Genomic DNA, 20,861 nt, shown 5'->3' with positions numbered 1-20,861 from the left:
TCTTTTGAAAAAAAAAAGATACATTGTATAATTGCTTTCTTTGTCAATAATAATATTTTATCACATTATATGCTAATGTAAGCATATAGTATACTATAATACATGAATACTTATAATTTCCAAGGTTTGGCCTACTTTTTTGTTTGAATATTTACACAATGGAAGTAATCATGAATCATAATCGTTTTTAAATAATATACTTTGGGACCACAAAGCATTGACATGTAGCGATTAAAACATAATTTCCCAAAAAAATACAAGAAAATTAATTAAGAAAATAGAGATAAGATCAGAACTAGCAATTTAGTAGTAGTAATAGTGAATTACTATTTGTTTAGGAAGAAATGTGATTAGGTAAAATGTGTTCTCCATAATTGACTACAATTTGCTTTTTAAAATATATATAAGACCATGAGCTAATAATGGAAACAGCCCAATGTAATTTAGTTTGGGCCTAATAATCCATAGTATAAACGTCTCACATTACATCTAATTGTATCATCATTACACCAATGAATAAAAAATACTTTACATAAAAGTCCAATCATACTTTGCAGCTTATATTATATATTATGCGAACCTGACTTTAACCGGCGGTATATGTATGGCAACATGTCAGAAGAACCGGGTTGGTGCAAGTTTCAGATTCAGAAGTCACGTGTATGGCTTGTATTGGTCACTAATGCTTAGCTGTTTGCAACTTTGCTTTAAAAGCCCACAGTAAAGTTAGATTCTCTTTAACTTCTTATTGGATTGTTTTTCTAATTTTGATTCATAGAGAACTCAGAAATGTACACAAGCATACAAGTACAGAGAAGCATGAGTACGATTTTCCCAATTTTCAAATTTTGCTTGACTTCTTCATTCAATTTTTCCAACAATAATGCTGCCTTCAATTATTATTTTTAATTCAAAATAATAATATTGATACCAACAATTTCGAAAAATATTTAATCGGTCATAACTCATAAGTATCAACTATCAACTAATACCTTAAGAATTTTTTAATGTTTGTTATTTTAATCTGTCCATAAGCAAATGACTCATCATCATAGATGTCACAATAATACGTAGGCTTTACGTCATAGGGACGACACATATGTGCCAATAGTTTTTTGTAAACTTTATTTATCATTTTCTTCTTAACCATAACTCTTAATCTTTTGTTTATTGGTCACATGTGAAAGCTTATCTTCATCTTGAAGAAATATTAGACTTTTTAGTTTTTAATAAGCATGCGGAGATAACTTGAGATTATAAAAACAAAAACGAATCAATAAGATTCACACATGTAGGACCCGTTTGTGTCCTTTGCGTAAAACTAACCCTATAATTTAATTATGTAATTTTACATAAACACACTGATTTCACTATTCACAAAACTAATCTTCTAACAACCATAGGTTATATCATAAATATGTACAGATAAAAATATAAATGTTACCAAGATTCTACCTAACACCCCTTCTACTACCTATTGGTCCAACATGGAGACCGACCACCAAATTCTTAACTAACTTCCAACTTTTATGTACAATAATACCTTTTCAAGATATCATCACATTACAACATAACCAACCGGTTCACTATCTGCTCCATATACACCAATTCAACCGCGTGGGTTATTAACAAACACGATTTAATTGGTCTATATGGATCAGCTACTCGGTTAAAAGTATGATTTGATCAGACCCAATTGGTATAGATTTCTCATCACTAGACTCCCAAGTGACACCAACACTGCCCCTCCTCCATTGCGTCCGTTGTGATCTTGCAGTTCTTGATGTTGTTGTTCCCTCTCAACCTCTTCTCGGCAATTAGTAGGGAACGGTTCTTTAACACTTAGATCATTGATCCCAATCTTCTCCCTTATCGATCTGATTATCTCGGGATCTATTAGGTTACCATTTGCATCCGTCGCATAGAACACATTCCTCGCTATACCGTCTTTTGTAGATATTTCGGCTCTAGCAATGTTTAATCCGCTCTCCCTCAATACTCGTGTTACTTCCGCTAACAATCCCGGTCTATCCGCGGTGCATAACTCTAATCTCACACCCTACATAAGAGTTATATAACTTGTAAGTCAGCTACTAGCCTACTATAAACCAATCAGTTTGAAGTTTCTTATAACCAAACAAGAGTTTGTTCATAGTTTCATACCTTAACCGTCCTTCTTTCAATAGCGGCTTGTAAACATTGGATCAAACGTTGTCTCTCCGGTTCCGAACTAACCGGATGTCCATCACTATGTCTTACGTAGAATTCCAAAAACGCCGTTTCTCCAACCGTTCGAATCGCGGCGTGGAACACAATGTAAGCCATATCCGTCAACGTGCAAACAACGTCGAACAAAAGCTTCATTCTATCTTTGCACTGCAAGTTCACAACAGAGTAACCACGTTTCTGAAGATTCTGCACCGAAACGATCGGAGATTTCTCGGAATCAAACTTCTTCTCATAGTCACGGTCCATAAACATCCTCTGGTGCAACCTTCTCTCCATATGAGTATTGCCACCATACGTAACGCATGTCCTCGTGTTGTTTTGGTAACCATCGTCTGCTTTTAGCAAGTTACGTAACTGCCCTTCTACTCGTTGGACTCGGTCGGAATCTCCATCGATCGGAGTCCCGGAGTTGCCATCTCTAACATAAATCATCGACGCAATTCTCCCGTTATGCGTCCATGCCTTAGCCTCAACAACATCACATTCAAGATCAGCTAGAACAGCGAAAACCTCCGAGAGTAAACCGACTCTGTCTGTTCCGGTTAACTCTAGAGCGGTTAAACCGGTATACCCTTCGGTTTTACAGTAATAAGACGTCTCGATCGACTATGAAATGTAAAAAGAAACGAGTGTAAGCAAATAATATTAAGAAAGTTAATATTGTAATTACAGAGTGATTAATGATAAAATATAAATTTACCTTTTCAATGTAACGGATTAGGTTCTCGTCGGTTAATTTGTTTCCGTTAAGATCGCTCACATGAAAAACTGAATAAGATCGCTCACATGAAAAACCTTAATTTAGTATAGTAATTAATTAGCGTGAGATTAGGGATGAGATTACCATCCATATTCCATTTCCCATCAGAGGAGATGTAAGCTTTTGTAATCCAGAGATTCATATCTGTGAGAAGCTGTACAGATTCGAGCAATATCCCTGGGCTTCTTGCACTATCAATCTTTATATAAAAAAAAAATTAATGAAAAAAATCGTTTTCAATAAAAAAGGAAGAGAAGAGACGAAGACGAAACAGAGGAAGGTTGCGTGAGGGTAAAAAAATAAAACCTTGACGACAGTTGAATTAGGGCAAACTCCATTGTCAATTACGACCCTGCAAGTGACCAAAAAAGACAGTGACCCTTTTTAATTAAACTCACTGTTGTTGTGTATGAATCAAACAGCAAAACAATTTAAATAATATATAAATCTACTGAAATTGTCAATTAAATTTGACTTGTGAATTTACTGTTTATTATACTATTAGATGACGGTAAAGCCAGGTTGTGACGAAGCCTTCCATACAAATTGGAGGGTTGCTTTTTTTTTATTCCAGAAAATTCCTATAAACCTTAATTGTTTCTGAAAACTCATCCTAAGATGATTATATTTTAATTTTAGGTTAAATATATAACAAACATAGATGAAGTAATAATTTCACAAAGAAATCAAGTTTTGAACGATTACAAGGAGAAAAAGAAAAAGTTGATGTTTGAGGAAAGAATCTTTTTTTTTTTCTTCATAAAAGATTATAATCTTCAACATCGATTCTTTTCTGTGATGATGTTCATAAGTAGAAAAGGGCAACAAGATTAAAGAAGATATATATGTACCTGGGCATGTTCATCCGAACAACGAGTTTCTCATATTCATTAGAGCAATCAGATAACTCCATCTTATTTTCTTCTTCTTGCTCCTTGTTTCAGAAAATAATCTTTATACACTCAGAAGTCAGAAACTAAACCTTTTTTTTATCTTTCTGATGTCAAGAGATAATAAAAACAGAACAACTCATGTGCTTCTTCTACAGAGCATCTCTCTCTCTCTCTCTCTCTCTCTCTCTCTTTTTCTCCAGGGGCAGAGTTACTTCCAAGTCTGTCTTTAGAATTTAATAGGATAAGAAATAAATGGGTAATATATACTACTAAAATAAATAGAAATAGTATAGTATTTATGATTAAAATATCAAGTAGGCGTTAGGACCGAGCTCTAGAAAAAATACATTAAAAGAAAAAACAGACGCTGACCTGTTCCGGCTTTGGAAAACTCTGGGGGATTCCCCTCCCATAGAAAAAAAATCTAAACCATTAGAATTTTCAAAAACAAACTAAAAATCTTTCCTATTAGACTTTCCGTTCTTGTCTCCTGGATTCTTTACCCACCTTCCCTTTTTTCTTGTCTAACTATTTTTGTTTTTATTTTTTATTTTTATTTTACAAAAATTAAAAGAACCGAAAAGAAAAGAAAAAAAAAATCAATGGTTCGGCCGTACGGTACAACCGAACACAAAGTGAACCACTTTGGTCGGGGGGGATCCTACGTGGCGCATGTCACATGTGAGTGTTTTAAGATTTTTACGCGCGGTTTGTCAACGGTAGATTTAACAACGTTTTGAGTAAAAAAAAAAAAAAATTAACGCCGTTAGGATTTACGGGATTTGAGTAGTGATAACAAATAGCCATTGATGTCTCCGGTTCCCCGGATTAGTCGGCTGTCTTCCCGCCAATTTTCACGTTCACACTCAGATATTTTTTTGGGTTATATACATTTTTTTAACTTAAAAATGTATACACCAATAGCGTTTCAACTTTCAACTTCAGTTCTGAAATAATAAAATTTGGTAATCTGATTTTGTTTTCATTGTAGTAATTTGAATATAGGAAATTGCGAAACTTAGAAGATAAAACAAGTCTTGTGTTAGTTTTCATTTTAAATTTAAAAACGCGTTGAAAAGTTGAAGAAAAATTGTGGAAAAATCATGTGTTCACGCCACGGTAAAGAAGAAACGGCCTTTGAAGGGGTAGTAGAGTAGTAGTAGTAGTAGTTGAAGGCGCGTCAAAGAAGTTGGACCCATGTGTACCATTCTACATGTGAGCGACTTTGGTCGGTGTGGGTTTGTTTAATTTATTTATTTTTTACATGAGATACCCAAAACATATTCATTAATGGCCTAACCTTCACCGTCAAAAGATTTAGTCATAAATGAATAAATAGTAACCGTCGTTCTGTTAAAACATTTAATTCTTAGTCCCCATTTATATAATGATTTTGTAACGGAAAGTATCATAATTATCATGCATTAAAGTAAAAACTTGATACAAAAATATAAGTTTGAAAGTGTCATATGAAATGGTTTGAGACTTATTTAAATGGAAACACTCGAGTCGTGGTGGCGGTTGCTTGAGTGCTTGTAGCACCGATGCGTATTTGTCTTTTTATGGAGTCACGCCCATTTTTAATACTCTTCAGTTTTATAATATATGATGTTTTAAAAGTTTCTTTTTATTTTATAATATAAGATGTTTTCAACCATCTTTTAAGTAATTTTTAGATTATTTTTCTATTTTCTTATTATTTATTTTATGTAGTTTTGTTTATAATTGGTTGAACTTTTTTAAAGTAGTTATTTTTTAATCTGCATGTTTTCACTTAAAACATCTTATATTTTAAAACGGAAGAAATATTTTTTAGACACAATTATGCATTTTATCTTTATACTTGAATCCGGGATAGCGGACATGGAGTTTTTGCGTGTGATTATTGTCACAACAAAATATGATATTTTAGGTTGACAGATGCATAGCTTTAGGTCTAAACTTTAAACTATTTTATGTAGAAATCGCTAATGGATGTACAATAATAAAAAGGATAGTTATTATTGGAACAATTCGTTTGAATGTAAAACAACTTTTTTTCTTCGATGTAAATCTCTCTTTTTTTTTTCTTTTTTATTTTAACTTAAATCTTTAATAATCTGTTATTGAGAAAAAATATCCGCAATTGTCGCAGTAAGTGGTGAAACCGGGAAAGTGGGACGCAATTAGCTATCTGGATCTCGATATTTATAGTGTCGGATCTGAGCCGTCGATCACGGTCGAGTTATAGATTCTTCTATGAAATCTGTAAAGAATCAGAGGACAGATAGAGGGGATTAGGATTTGGTCAAAGACAGAACACATGTGGTCGCTGCATGCAACAGTTCTCACTACTCAATGGTCAGAAGAATTACAAGAATAACGAATATAATAATATGCTATCCATTAGTTTCGTATTTTTATATTTCCCATTCGCATTTGATACTAATGAGTGAGATAATTTATTTAGAATGTAAGGAACGTATGAACTAAAAAAAAATAGTAATTGTCAAAGACATTTCAAAGAGAAGAGTGTGGCGTGGGACTATTATTTGGCTTGTAAGTTCAGGCATTTGAACCGGCCAATTTCTTATCATTTCACTTTTCTTATTATTTGACTCACAATTTAGAAGATAGTGACATCTTCTAATCACTTTTAACAATATAATACGTATATATCGTTCTTAAGACATGTATTACACTTATATAAAAAAAGTCATGTATTATCCAACATTTTTTAAAAAAATATATAGAATATGTAAAGATGTTCTTCAGACTATATTATCTTTTTTTTTTTTAATTTTGAAAATGAACCTAAGAATTTTACATTTCGATACAGCGACAACTAACTGCCTGATCACGATCATATATCAAAATTAGGAGTATAGTTGTTGTATTTTTCTTCGAAATAATTTATATTGTTCAAAATATTTAGATAGGTGTAACAACTACATTTATATAGATTTCGTAACATTTTTATTAGTTTTCACTTTTGTCACTAGTTCACTTCATGAAAAAAGATATGACTTATTCTTACGATATTCTAATCGTGTAGCCTTGTAGGGATCGGAAGCTCTAATAAGTTTTCACTTTGAAACAAGTTATTACTTATTCTTAAGATTTTTCAATCGTGTTCCAAAAGTTTAGATAATTAACGACATTGTCGTGTCCACCTTTTGGTTGATGATCAACATATTTGGTAAAACATAACGTGATTTTTGTTATTAGCTTTGTATTTATAGAGGAAAAAAAAACGTGATTTAAGTAATGTTATTAAATTTCTAAGAAAGATGTCGAAGAAAACCCGTTTAACTTTTTGTTTGTCATTTTATTTTATAACGCAATTCTTTTTCACCTTTCTCTAAATATGTTATACTAATAAAATTAAAATGCAGGAGAGAAATAAATGTGTTAAGCACAGAAGGAACATCACAAGCTCATATGCATGATACATCACATGGGGTGTTATACCACTTCATCATCCTCTCAGGATGTACCAAAATCTATCTATCTCATGATCAACACTTAGCCATGAAATTGAAACACAATTTGAACTCTGAAACCAGAATCAGCCTCTCCAAACAGCGATGGATTCCAAAAAATTAATATATCATGTGAGCGACCTAAATTCAAATGAAGTTCATATGTAACAAACAACTAACAAGAAAGAGTCTTAACTTCAAAACCGGCCTTTTGACATATCCCAAAAAAACTCAACGCTATAAAATATTAATAAAACGTTGACAAAACATAAAATAACTCCGAACCACCCGAGTGCGTGTCTGTCTATACATCGATCTATAAAACGAACGTGGTCGTACATTTAAGACTTAGTAATATATCACCAATAAATATAATAAAAACCAAAACCAACCTAAGTTAATGTTAACCCTAAAGTTGAGATATATTTTGAGTGCCCCACACTACTCCTCGGAGATGTGTTTCCGATTCACATGGCACTCACAAGACACAATCAATGTCTTTAGGTTCTTTGTCTACCAAAACACCAAGAACCAAAAAAAACAAGTAATGGGTTGTACTCCAATAGCTTTGCTGTGTATTGGTGAAGATATTTATTTCCGTTTGGTATATGTCACTCCTCATTTCAATGAACAACAAATATATATATATATTTTTAAATACTTGCAGAAGTAAAAATACTCATGAAAATCGATGGAAGCTACAAGTACTGTACAATTTCGTTTGGTACATTCTTGACCAAAGAAATCATTAGTTTAAAAGTTAGAAGAAAAAAAAAAGTTAGTTAGATATGAATACAACATTTCGAACTTTTGCAATATGGATCCAGATATTGATGCAACTAATATATGAGAAAATGATATACATACTTTATCTATTCATTGTGTTTGCTAAGTAAGATATATATATACATTTAGTGGTGGAGCTAGATTTTTGTTTTGTTTGTTTTTGTTTTGGGTTGGAAGAAGATAATATTAACATAAAAATAAACTACATTAAAATATATGATACTCTTTAAAGTTTAAATAACATTAGGTGGATATTTTTATGTTTACTGAAGATAAGCCAAGGCCCATTGGTCTAATTTATAACAAGAGCCCACTAACATGTTAACAAATACTAAATAATAATAGAGTCAACTGTGTAAAAAGGATAACGTTTCGTAGTTCTTCATCGTCGGAGTCGGAGGAGACCGGAGACCGGAGACCGGAGACCGGAGACGTCATCTTCTTCTTCCTTGGGCATCTCAATTCCTGAGGCCATATTAGCACCAGAAAGCTAAAATGCGCAAGCACAGACGGATCCGTTAGGGTACCGTAAATCAAGCTCAAATCACCGCGTAGGTTTTGGTGATCTTCGTTAATTTTTGATGGTTTCTTCTTCTTTGATCTTTATACAGGAATCGTAATGGTGTTCGTTTCTGATTCGAAATTTTTAAATAAAGCGTATAAGATTACAGTGCAGCGTCGTATTGGTTTTGATTTGAAACTCCGTTTTTTTTTTTTTTTTTGAGTAATTGAAAGTAGTGAGTGAGAATTTTGGTTGAATCAGATCTGAGTGATATATTTAATGTGGGAATGGTGTATTTATGCATTTACAGGGTTTGGTGTGTGTGTGTGTGAAGATGCCTCTCAAGGGTTTAGGCGTTTTGATTCTCTGTATCTGTCTCTCATATCAAAATCAGAATCCAGGTTTGTTTCCTCTTCAGTCTTCACTTCTTCAGCTAACGCTAACGTAGTTTGTATAGCTGAATCCTATTCTTTTTTGGTAAACTGAAATCAATGTTGGAGATGTTTCTTTGTATATTCGGGATCCATGTCTTTTGTGGTTCTCAAGATTTCAGATGTAAAAAAAGAGTTCTTTAGTAAAATTCGTCAGGTAATTAAGGGCATTAAACTTTACTGTGGTTTACTGACAAAAAGCCCGTCTAGCTCAGTTGGTAGAGCGCAAGGCTCTTAACCTTGTGGTCGTGGGTTCGAGCCCCACGGTGGGCGCATTTCTCTTTTTTTTTTTTTTCTTACTTTACTTTTTAAAGGCTCTTTCCAAAATCAGATTAACTTTATTTACTTCTCATGTTGGAACGAAATATATAGGTGAGAAAAGCTTTGAATTTCATATTATAAAAACAAATTTGATGATCCAAATGGCCAAAACTTACTAATAAACACACACTTTCTCTAAATAACAACTTACTTACCAAGATCCTTGTTGGTTTTGGTCAAACAGAACACATGTCCTTCATAGGGTATCTTCTGACTCTACCTCCTCCTTCCTTATTTGCCAATCCTTTCTTTGTTGTCCACTTTAAGGCTCACTTAGGCGTAACTATCTACCTCTTTAAACTTGATACACTTCTTCACGTTTAATTTGAGATCCTATCATGACCTTCTTCCTCTGTGTTACAGGTCAGAATCTGTGCTTTCCCAGCTTCTTTCTCCCAATCTATCCTTGCAATAAAGACCAGCAATATCGTAAAACAGACAGAGATTCCAACTAAAAACCCGATCAAGAACCCTTCAAGCCCTTGTTTAGCCTTGAATGCCAAAGCTGCTCCCAAAGGCAAAGCCAAGAGATAGAATCCACCAAGATTCGCATACATTCCTAGCGACGGCTTTGCTGTTCCCCGAACAATCTCTCCGCAAACTACTACTGGGAAGTTTATTACTTCTATAACTGCCATTATCAGCATCATCTTCTTCACACCGTTTAAGATGATTTGGTCATCGTGAGTATACAGAGACCCCCAAACTCCTCTGCACGCTATCATCACTAACGCTCCTATGCAGCCTGAAACAACACCCACTATGAGTGTAGTGTAAGCTGCTCTATAAGCTCCTTTCGGATTATTTGCGCCGAGCTCATTGGACACTCGCGTTGCCACGCACGTACCCAACGAGAGCATCACAGCGTAAAGCAAGTAGTCGAAGTTAAAAACTATGACCAAGATTGATACGGCTTGCACCGGGTTTGGTAACTTCCCAGTTAAAAGGACCAAGATCTCGTAGCACCACCACTCAAGGCACACGGTGAGACAACATGGTCCACTTAGCTTGATCAGTGTCAGCCAGTCTTGAGCACATTGGTCTAACCAGCCACCTTCTTTCCATTTGTTATCTTTCGATCGTTCTGCGACTATCACGTATCCCGTTAGAAGAATCACAACGATGAAATCGGTTATCCAAACCGCCATTGCAACTCCTTCAAGCCCTTTTGCTTTAGAGAGGAATATGTTGATGGGGATATGAAGAGAAGTGGCTGCAGCTGTTGTAAACATGATTGGGAGAGTAACACCTTGTGAGCTTAAATAAGCCTTAAGAGGACAAAGCAAAGAGATGATTGGCAACTCAGGTAGGAGGTAGAGAATATATCTCTTGGCTATGAAGGAAATGTCTTCTCTCTGACCAAAACCAATAAGAATCTTGTGAACATTGAGCCACAAGAAAGAAATTGGTACCGAAACCAAGAGTAGCAAGAGCACTGCCATGAGAAGGGTTTTGTGGAGAAGCTTAAAGTTCTTGGCTCCGAAAGCTTGGCCACAAATAGGCTCCATTGCAGCAGAGATTCCATACAAAACAGCAAAACCAGTAACGTTTGCAAAAGAAAACCCTAAAGAACCTCCGGCTAGGTTAAGCTCACCTTGACGGCCAAGAAACACAGACGTGGTGGTCATCTTACCGAACCACATCAAGTTCATAGCCACCAATGGTAAACCAATTCTCATCTGCAGCTTCAGCTCATGAACAGTGCTCTGTATCAAGCTCTTTGAACAAAACCCTCCCGACACTTCTGGATCGATAGACTCTGACTTTGATGTCTCAGACATCCTTCTTCTTTGAAAAATGAACAATTTGGAAAAAAAAGGAATAAAGAACTTTTAAGAAGTTTCAGCCAATTTTGCGGATATAGTTGTTTGTTTTGTTGATGAAGATAGAATTTGCGTCTGGAAGTGGGCAATGGTTTTGTTGTGTTTGCGTGGAGGAATTTATAAAACTTGCAGATTAAAAGCATGAGTTGCGTGAGAGAGTGATGAGCTAATAATAATCTAAATGTTGAAACAATTATCTCGACTCGAGGAAGGCTTTTGTAACGGCCAATAGGGAGAAATGGTTAAACAAGTTGGGTGGGTTTCCTGTATACCCTTAAGTGCATTGGTGATGATGAATCCATAACAGTCTCATTTCCACTTTTCAATCATATATTTTGTTTTTTTTTTTCTTTCCAAAATGTGCAATTAGTAGAAAAAAATTAACTATTGTTTGTACGAAAATTTGGATATTGATTGAGGAATGAAATAGGGGAAAGCAAACAACAAAACTTTCATGTAAGAAGAGTTTGACATCATCTAATACACCACAAATGTAGTCTTTTAGTTGTGTGGATGGTTTTCAGAACTTGTCTTCACTTGTAGAAATAGAAACTAGTGTAAAACTAAATAATTCACGGAACTGTGAAATAATTAGTTGAACATACAAATAACAAAGACTAATAAGATGTGTTTGAAGAGGATATGTGACCAGTGTGGACCTTGGCTTTATATTTTCCTTTCCAAAAAGCATCAAATAATTGCATAAGGCATCATTTCAAATAAAAACATTATGAATTAAGAAATAAGAATACCATCTTTTTCTTGGATGATTGGATATTTCAACTTTAATTTTGTTGCTTCTCTAAAAAGGTTTTGACTAAAGAGGGCTCAAGGACAAATATAAAAAGATACGATTAGTTAATTTTTATGAAATGACAAGGATTTATCACTGTTTTTCCGGGATTGGGGATTAAAAGTGGTTGTTGGATAAAGTCACAAAACCATAAAGAAACAATCAGGAAACAAAAATTAATATTTTTCACAAACTAATAAATTGGTATTTCATCCTATACCCGAACCATAGTCGACCCATACGGCTAAGTTAACCTGTAAAGTTCTGCTTCCTTCTTATGCGAATCACTTTAGCTATGATTTTTTATTTAACAGAAATTATCATATCCTTTTATCAAAGTTAGATAGCTAATGATATACGAGGACTAATTAAAGAACACAAAAGTATGTGAAATGGAATCTGGTACCAGGATCTTAAGAATTCGCATTCAACAATATATACTCTTACATCGAATTAGAGATGAGAAACAAATAAGTATAATTTTGGATACGTTTATATAAATTCGTTTATACTTTATAGCCTTGATCTTATCGTAAGATCTTCAAGTAATTTAATTAAATATGAGTGAGAAACTGTTCGGGTCCAAAAAAACCCATTCATGCAATGATGGCCCATTTTTTTAAATCTCGGTCACCCGGTCCATCAAAAAGATTAGGCATGTCTAAACCAATAGTAACTTCTTTTAGTAATTTACATGTTTTGTTTCCCAATCTTTTCTTTAATGGACGTTAAACTTCTGGGCGGTTAACAACACTATATAAAATATATAGACATATATATAACCTTGACTTAATCCCTCCTAGTACATATGTTTAATTTTACTAATTTATGATATTTATTTGAGACAATCATATGTATAATAATATATGTTTTTTGTTAGGAAATTGTTTGTCATCGCTGCTGCGTTGCCTGCGAGAACGAACACTGTTAAATTATTCAACATTTTCAAAATCGTTGGAGAAGTTGGAACTTAGAAAATCTTGTGTTGTAATACTATCTTAGCCATTATTAGGTTTACTTTATTTTTTTCTCCAGCCATAGAGAGTTAATAAAATATAACCTATACATCTTTGGACAACTGCCATATCTGGGAAAGCAAAACCTGATTAGAAAAACTCATGTCCTCGTATATTTTAGTTTATCTTGCGGTTAAGTATTATAGTAATACTCTTAAGAAGGTATAATTAACTAAAAAAAAATTGCTGTTTGGCAGAACTAAGACAAGCTGTTCGGAAACATTCTGGTCAGCCAATAGCAAAAGAGAGAGATTAGTGTTCAATATTTTTTGTAAAAAAAAAACTGAAATTTGACCCTTAACGAGCTCCTGAAAAGTTGGAAGATTAGTTATAATTATTGCATATACCAATGTAACCTTTATTGTTAAATTTCAGACGCCCATTATTTGTTTATAATGCAAGATTCCATTTCAGACAATGTTCAACATTAAGCTATAATGAGTTTACTTTTTTCTTTTTCTATATCCTAAAAACAAGAATAAATCCAAACTGAACCAATCAATCCGAGTAAAACATATCGATATGTTAGTCCCACTCCATCACTATCATTCTAAACCAACATAACAGCCTTAGACTAATCACCTCAAAAACAAACATATATTTCTAATTAAACAATATCAGCGTATATATATATATATTTACGATTTCATTGATATTCCACAAGAGAAAAAAAATTACAAAGGCTGGCAATGATATCAATCCTTCGAGATGATTAAGCCGGCGAGTACAAACTAACTTCCGGAGACTAAGACCAAAAGAGGTAAAAACAAAGGGGAAAAAACCGGAGCACGTGAAATACACTACATCCAATCAGTGTATATATATATCTGTTTTTACAGTATTACTTAAATTAGATTTTCTTTATTAGCCCATGAGCGGTATCCAATCCAATCCACAGTTATGGATTTTCCTATGTTAGTGTGAACTGAGTGTTTGGATTTTCCTATGTTAGTGTGAACTGAGTGTTTCTGAACTGAGTATGATTATATCAATGAATATAAATGTGTTAATGAGATTCCTAATGGAAAGAACCCCTTAAATCATGTGAGGTTTCTTTAAGCTTTATAGTTTTGTCGTTAGCTTAACTTGTCTCCAGTTATGCCGTCTTAATGGCCTTCAACAGTTCAAAGCACCCACTTAATCATTAATTAACCCACATGCCTCCCCCGTCCCTAAGTATGACACTGTCACTAGCCTTCAACTTTGTTTCTATCTCAATACACAACTATGTTTATAAAAAAAAAAAAAAAAAAAACCATATTACTTCTGTTTGACAAAAAAAAACTATATACACGGCTTGTAGATTAGATCACTTAAAATTTTATTTAACATCCACTTGAGGTTAGGAAAAATTAATTTCAACATTTATAAACATAATTGTTTATAAAATATGGTGGGGAGGGACCATTAGTTGGGTTCGTGAGAAAAGCAGAAGCACGACAAGGTTTGACGCAAATTAGGTGTCTTCCACGTGGGACTTACATTTAGATTTACTAGTTGTTAATTAGCTTCATTTACCAACTTTAACTCAATTATTTTACTATCAGTTACCACAATATGTAAATCATTATTCTAAATTAATTGACCCGAAAAACTTTTACTATATGGAAACCATAAGTTTTTGATATTTTCAAATTTTGATTTCTGTTGGTAATGGTTTGGAAAACCAAATAATATGAGAATCATTTTTATGCCCTCTTCGAGTACTGGATAATGGCAAAACCTATAATACTTAACCAAAGCATCTAATACAGAGTATGACGTCAATATATAATATTAATGCCTCGATTACTTACGTTTAATGAAACCCCACATAATTTAATTAACCAATCAACTAATTATCCGTAGAATTCGGGATTGAAAGCAAGCTGTCCTTTTCTCTTTTTAAGCGCTCGTGAACTCATCAAAACTTTGGTTTGATAAGTTTCATGCCTTTCGTATTTTAACATAAAATTAGTCGGGTGACTTCATTTTCCTACAATTTTATTGATTTTTGTAATGGGTCACTAATTATTTAAATTAGTGGTTCTATATCAGGAAATCTGGGGTTCGAGCTCCGGATAATGCGATTTATTAATTGTCTAGATTAATGGAGGTAAATTACAGACGATCTCCAATGATGCGCAATTATCGCCGTTCGTAGGAGAGCAAGAGTGTTTGTAGTGAATCTAATAAAGTCAGAAGGAATTGCCCATAGTAGAATGATATGTAATTGTTCTCATAATTTACAATCTGTTAGAAAATGCATAATCAAGCACAAAAAATTGGTAGTTTAATCTTTTTATTTAGGAATGTTCATATCATTTATTGTACGACTAGAAAAGTTAGAAAGAAGCATCGGTATATTTTTTGTGATTTGGTACACGTTCACATTTTTTTAGTACAATCTGCTATATAACATACATATAAGGTTTCATGTTTTAAGTGAATCAATTGAAAGTCAGCGTTATAGTTTAGTAGTAGGAGTACTATTTTTGTTTTTTACACAGCAATAGTTTAAGACACGCTATAACATTAGTATATTTTTGATACCAACGTTGATTCTTTTTAATAATGTATCTTTTATTTTTGATACCAATATATAGTTGTCTTAAGTTGGTACTAAAGTTGTTACCAAATACATATAGTGACACACGCTATAACATTAGTATATTTTGAGGTGAGGCCTAAAACTAAATTGCTCGACTACTCGACTAAATTTAGAGGTTGCAAGAAAAAAATTCCGTAACCCTAAAATATAAAATGTCAAACCAAAATTCAAGTGACTAAAATGGTTCATACGCAAAATTTAGACACTAGAATTAATATGAAACTATCAAACTTTACACCCTTAACTCTATATCAATACCATTATGCACATACACGTAGATAAAATTCAAAAAACCTTGCTTATGTTTATTGGCTGGAATAGATCGGAAAATTTTATCGATGTAAAGAAAATAAAGGAGTGGGAAGAGAAGGGCACGTGGAGAGAGGGGGTGAAGATCATGAGAGAGCCGACAAAGGGCATCTCTTTAACACCTTGGAGTTTGTGTTTATCTCTCCCAACAGTTCATGCGATGCCTCTCCTCTCCTCTCTTATCTTCTTCTTCTTCTTCAACTTTTTAAACTCTCTCTCGTGGTTTCGGAATTGTCAGCGACATCTTCGCGCCTTCTTGTTATTTCACGCTCTCCAATGTTCAATCTCTCTCTATATAAACACATGTGTGTATGAACATACTTTTAATAAAGAAACAACTTTAGATCCGGATGATATTGACAAATGGATCGTTTGACTATCAACTAAGTAAAGGCTACACTTATATGTAGCCTATATAGTTTCTTTTCAACGCACAACACTAATTATAACCTTAATGACAATTTTATAAAAAATAACATTAGTGCGGTTATTCATTTAAAGATATTTAAAGGACTAGATTTTAAATAAATTCAACAACACAAGAACATTCATCATCAATATTACAAATCAATCATATGTTAAAGATTTAATATTCCAACCAACGTGTAGTATATATAGGTTATTGATACTTATCATTGAAAGAGTTGTATAAGTTTGTTTGTTGGTGCGTGTATTTATATTCACTAATCGTAATAATTCTATAGCTAATACATGCAATCATTTTTTATTTATTTTTGGTCAAACCATGCAATAATTTAGTTTTAATAATGTATATTTTATTTTTGATACCAGCCTTGCTTCTTTTTTTCTCCTGATAATTAAAAAAAGTTTGAATCCATTGCGCTTTTTTTCTTTTCCAGACAACATGTAATGAATCGTGTTGATACATAGCAAATGATACTCGAATTTTTATGAGTTAATGACCTTGGGATAACCGGTTGAACATTAATACACATAATAAAAATCCCATAACTTGGGCTTCTTATCCCTTGTCCCTTTTTTTTTTAACATAACCCTAGTTTACCAATCAAAAAACCAAAGTTAGACCCACCCACACACATCTCAGTATTAGTTTATATAAAGACCCACCAAACCCCCTTTTCCACTTTCCAAATTTCACTTCCTCCAACTCAAAAAAGAGAGAGAAGCCATACAACAAAAACTAGGTATAGAGAGAGAAACCCTACAAAAATCAAAAGGAAGAAGAGACGAAGATGAAGAAGATCCAGCTTGGATTTCGTTGTTCATCATTACTACTTTCTTTCTTCTAATTCTAGCTAGCTAGCTACTTTTGACAACTTAGCAAGAAAAAAGGTCAACTTAAAAAAAAAAAGATCTGTTCTTATATCGATCAGTATAGTCTCTCTTGACTTCTTTCTATTGATCCAATTCCACACCATTGAATCATAGATCATGGATCCAGTGCAATCTCATGGATCACAAAGCTCTCTCCCTCCTCCTTTCCACGCTAGAGACTTTCAATTACATCTCCAACAGCAACAACAAGAGTTCTTCCTCCACCATCACCAGCAACAAAGAAACCAAACCGAAGATGATCAACAAGGAGCAGGGTCAGGAGGAGGACTAAACAGACAAATCAAGATGGATCGCGAGGAGACAAGCGACAACATAGACAACATCGCTAACAACAGCGGTAGTGAAGGTAAAGACATAGACTTACACGGCGGTTCAGGAGAAGGAGGAGGTGGCTCTGGAGGAGATCATCAGATGACAAGAAGACCAAGAGGAAGACCAGCTGGATCCAAGAACAAACCAAAACCACCTATTATCATCACTCGGGACAGCGCAAACGCGCTTCGAACCCACGTGATGGAGATTGGTGACGGCTGTGATTTAGTCGAGAGCGTTGCAACTTTCGCACGCAGACGCCAACGCGGCGTTTGCGTTATGAGCGGTACTGGAAACGTCACGAACGTCACCATACGTCAGCCTGGATCTCATCCTTCTCCTGGCTCGGTCGTTAGCCTTCACGGAAGGTTCGAGATTCTCTCTCTCTCCGGCTCTTTTCTCCCTCCTCCTGCTCCTCCTACAGCCACCGGTTTGAGTGTTTACCTCGCCGGAGGACAAGGACAGGTCGTTGGAGGAAGCGTGGTTGGTCCTTTGCTGTGTGCTGGTCCTGTTGTTGTCATGGCGGCGTCTTTTAGCAATGCCGCGTACGAGAGGTTGCCTTTAGAGGATGATGAGATGCAGACGCCAGTTCACGGCGGTGGAGGAGGAGGAGGATCAATGGAGTCGCCACCGATGATGGGACAACAACTTCAGCATCAGCAACAAGCTATGTCGGGTCATCAAGGGCTACCACCTAACCTTCTTGGTTCGGTTCAGTTGCAGCAGCAGCATGATCAGTCTTACTGGTCAACGGGACGACCACCTTATTGATCAAAACATATTTATAGACACACACACTCATCATCTTGGCTAGCTAGCTAACGAAGAATCATGAGTTTAGTGGATATATGATTGAAAGGGGTTAGCTTATGAACATTAATAAGACTATATTATGGATTTAGTCGACGAAGATCAAAGAATCAGGATTCAATCGAGCTTCATTGTGTTTGGGTCAACGTTCATAAGATGAATCAGGTTCTTTTTTTCTTTAATTTATTTTGGTTCGTTTTTTAGTCCATAGATCTTTCTATGATGATTTGAGTAACACTTTTCTTTATGTATTGGTTTTTATCTGATGAATTATCATTGCTAGTTTGCATTTGATTCGTGTGTGTCGTTGGCTCTCTAAGTATGGTTTTTATCAACATTTCATGGTGTTTTTTCGACAATTTTTATAGCTCTTAACATACTAAATATGAAACTATTTAGATACAACAACTAACTTATCAACATTATATTCCCAGTTTGAGTTTTCGATATAGACTTTCACTTATATTACTAGTCATAAAATTAAGTAGAATTAATCAAGACTTTCTACTTTTTTTTAAAATCATTTTAGCTACCTAGTATATTTACACTAGCTATAGTTAGATATATGATATATAATCATAGATAACTTGGGATGATTAGTTACTGTTGTCTATGTCCAACGGCTATTTATATGTGTAGTTCTGTTGAAGTGTCTAAAAAGTTACTTTCCAAAATTAGAAAGGAACTTGTGTTGGTTGTTATTATTAGTTTACATGAAAACATTAATATATCTGTAAGTTTAAAACATGTACTTATATTATAACGAGAGTTTTCATGTCGTGCTTAATTACTACTTAAACCCAAAATCAATCAATACTCAATAGGTCAATGTGGATAATGATTATCCTAATAATTGGTTATTACATGATAATAGCTAGATGTGTATCAGTGTTATACACATGTCGTCCGCTCGGACAGCAGTATACATATATAAAATAAAGACGATATACATTAACATTACAACATGTATGAATAAACTCTAAATACATGAATAAATAACAATCTTTGATATGTTTATTTAAATTGTGTGTAAGTAATATATGCTTTAAAGAAAAGCTGCAATATACCGGCGGCTTAAACGGGAGGCTTACAATTTACGAGAAAAAATAAAGAGGTATGGATAATGGGGGCTTTATGTGCATGTTCTCTCTACATAGGCAAGTTTGGTATGTCCGTATCTTCATACATGCATGTTCGAATACGTATGGTATGGATATGTCATATGTGGATAAGGAGGAGACTATACAATTATTCAACTGCTGCCTTACTCGTGAGGCTTGCTCGAGAGAAGTGAGTACCAGGTTCTTTTCGTGACGACATACGCGAGACTTATACGATCTCATATATATGGAAAATGTAAAAGTCACCGCTAATATAGAAGACACAATCACTCAATTCTGATTCATAATCAAAATGGATTAAAACGGAAACTAATACTATTTATATGACATCAGAGTTCAATAAGGCCAATCAGATATTTGTTAATCCAAAACAAGGCGAGGTTTTAATCTAAGGTGAATGAAAATCAAAAGAGTGATTACCTCGAATTAGCTTTCTAGGAATGGATCTCACAAAATGTAAAGAGACAGATATGAAATATCATTCATCACTGTTAATTGCTCTCAGTGAAAAATTCATGATTGTTCCAACTGTTGCTTATACACGTACGTGAAGTTAAATTAAATAAAACGAAAATCAATCTAAATAGCTCGTTAGCAAAAAAGAATTCTCTTCTCAATCTTACATGTGGGCTTACAGACCCATAATTATATTTAAAGTAACATATTTTCAGGCCCATTATGCTATCATGTTGATAAAATAAGATAAAACACAAAATATATGCCCTGTTCTAATTTATATTTCAAGAGCAACATTGTGGTGTTTATAGAGAACATGAAATTTGTGTTATGCGTTGATCTGGTATGAATTAGTTAGCTCACTTAAGAAAAATGGATTTTTCAAAGATAAAAAGGCTGAAAGCAAACTAAGTTTTCATTCATGTTTATCTTTTTTTGCTAGAGTGTGTGTATGTAAAAATATTTGTGGAGAACCGAAATGAGGGAGTGAGAAAGTATCTCTCTCATTTGGATTTCCACTAATATTTTTGCATGTTCATATTATGGAGGGTTTAAGATGGAAAGAACCTTTAATTTTTTTATAAGATTAGTGATGTTTTCTTTTTACTAGAGGTTTTATTAACCCTTTTTCAATTAAAGCCTCTAAAAACCTTTACTGTACCATCTTAGAAAAGAAGAAGACACATATTTATTATGTAAAAATGTTATTGGGAAGTTATCATGTTCGAGATTCTCATTGGACATAATAATTTTCCAATAGTCTTTTCACCAATAGATATTATTGCGAGTTTAAGATTGGAAAACTCAAGGGGAAAAACAATCTGAACATTGCCTGGATGGCTGTCTACCTGTCTTGCTCTTAGGCCTGGATATTCGGGTACCCGTTCGGGTTGGGATCGGATATTTCAGATTTTCAAGTTTAGAGATATAG

At 34.0% G+C, this 20,861-nt stretch overlaps 3 protein-coding genes and 1 non-coding gene across 4 annotated transcripts; 2 read left to right on the top strand and 2 right to left on the bottom strand.

Annotated features, from left to right (window-relative positions):
* Positions 1–1,310: 1,310 nt before the first annotated feature.
* On the bottom strand, positions 1,311–4,367 carry LOC104722756 (ACT domain-containing protein ACR7). Its single transcript, XM_010440979.3, has 6 exons — positions 3,841–4,367; positions 3,296–3,341; positions 3,074–3,188; positions 2,930–2,997; positions 2,164–2,835; positions 1,311–2,059 (listed from the first exon to the last, which is right to left on the bottom strand). Exons 1-6 carry the CDS (start codon positions 3,900–3,902, stop codon positions 1,670–1,672), a joined length of 1,353 nt encoding a protein of 450 aa, XP_010439281.2. The 5' UTR covers positions 3,903–4,367; the 3' UTR covers positions 1,311–1,669.
* Positions 4,368–9,262: 4,895 nt separating this feature from the next.
* On the top strand, positions 9,263–9,335 carry TRNAK-CUU (transfer RNA lysine (anticodon CUU)). Its single transcript has one exon. It is a non-coding gene; the product is annotated as a tRNA-Lys (tRNA).
* A 96-nt stretch (positions 9,336–9,431) lies between these two features.
* Positions 9,432–11,660, bottom strand: LOC104722755 (protein DETOXIFICATION 56). The gene has a single exon (XM_010440978.3). The coding sequence runs from the start codon at positions 11,162–11,164 to the stop codon at positions 9,704–9,706; it is 1,461 nt and encodes a 486-aa protein (XP_010439280.1). The 5' UTR covers positions 11,165–11,660; the 3' UTR covers positions 9,432–9,703.
* Positions 11,661–16,983: 5,323 nt separating this feature from the next.
* On the top strand, positions 16,984–18,647 carry LOC104722754 (AT-hook motif nuclear-localized protein 24). Its single transcript, XM_010440977.2, has one exon. It carries the CDS (start codon positions 17,328–17,330, stop codon positions 18,312–18,314), a length of 987 nt encoding a protein of 328 aa, XP_010439279.1. The 5' UTR covers positions 16,984–17,327; the 3' UTR covers positions 18,315–18,647.
* The last annotated feature ends 2,214 nt before the right edge of the window (positions 18,648–20,861 follow it).

Source organism: Camelina sativa, chromosome 11, assembly GCF_030686135.1.
Source record: "Camelina sativa cultivar CO46 ecotype springtype chromosome 11, ASM3068613v1".
In the NCBI taxonomy this organism is placed as follows: domain Eukaryota; kingdom Viridiplantae; phylum Streptophyta; class Magnoliopsida; order Brassicales; family Brassicaceae; genus Camelina; species Camelina sativa.
The sequence above is the reverse complement of the archived record's forward strand: the minus strand, read 5'-3'. Positions and strand labels throughout refer to the sequence as shown.

Excerpts from the sequence above, each read along its gene's own strand:
- LOC104722754 (XM_010440977.2), top strand. The coding sequence starts at position 17,328 with ATGGATCCAGTGCAATCTCATGGATCACAAAGCTCTCTCCCTCCTCCT.
- LOC104722755 (XM_010440978.3), bottom strand. The coding sequence starts at position 11,164 with ATGTCTGAGACATCAAAGTCAGAGTCTATCGATCCAGAAGTGTCGGGA.
- LOC104722756 (XM_010440979.3), bottom strand. The coding sequence starts at position 3,902 with ATGGAGTTATCTGATTGCTCTAATGAATATGAGAAACTCGTTGTTCGG. Across the intron at positions 3,342-3,840 it reads GTTCGGATGAACATGCCCAG|GGTCGTAATTGACAATGGAG; the intron begins GTACATATATAT and ends GGTCACTTGCAG. Across the intron at positions 3,189-3,295 it reads CTAATTCAACTGTCGTCAAG|ATTGATAGTGCAAGAAGCCC; the intron begins GTTTTATTTTTT and ends TTTTATATAAAG.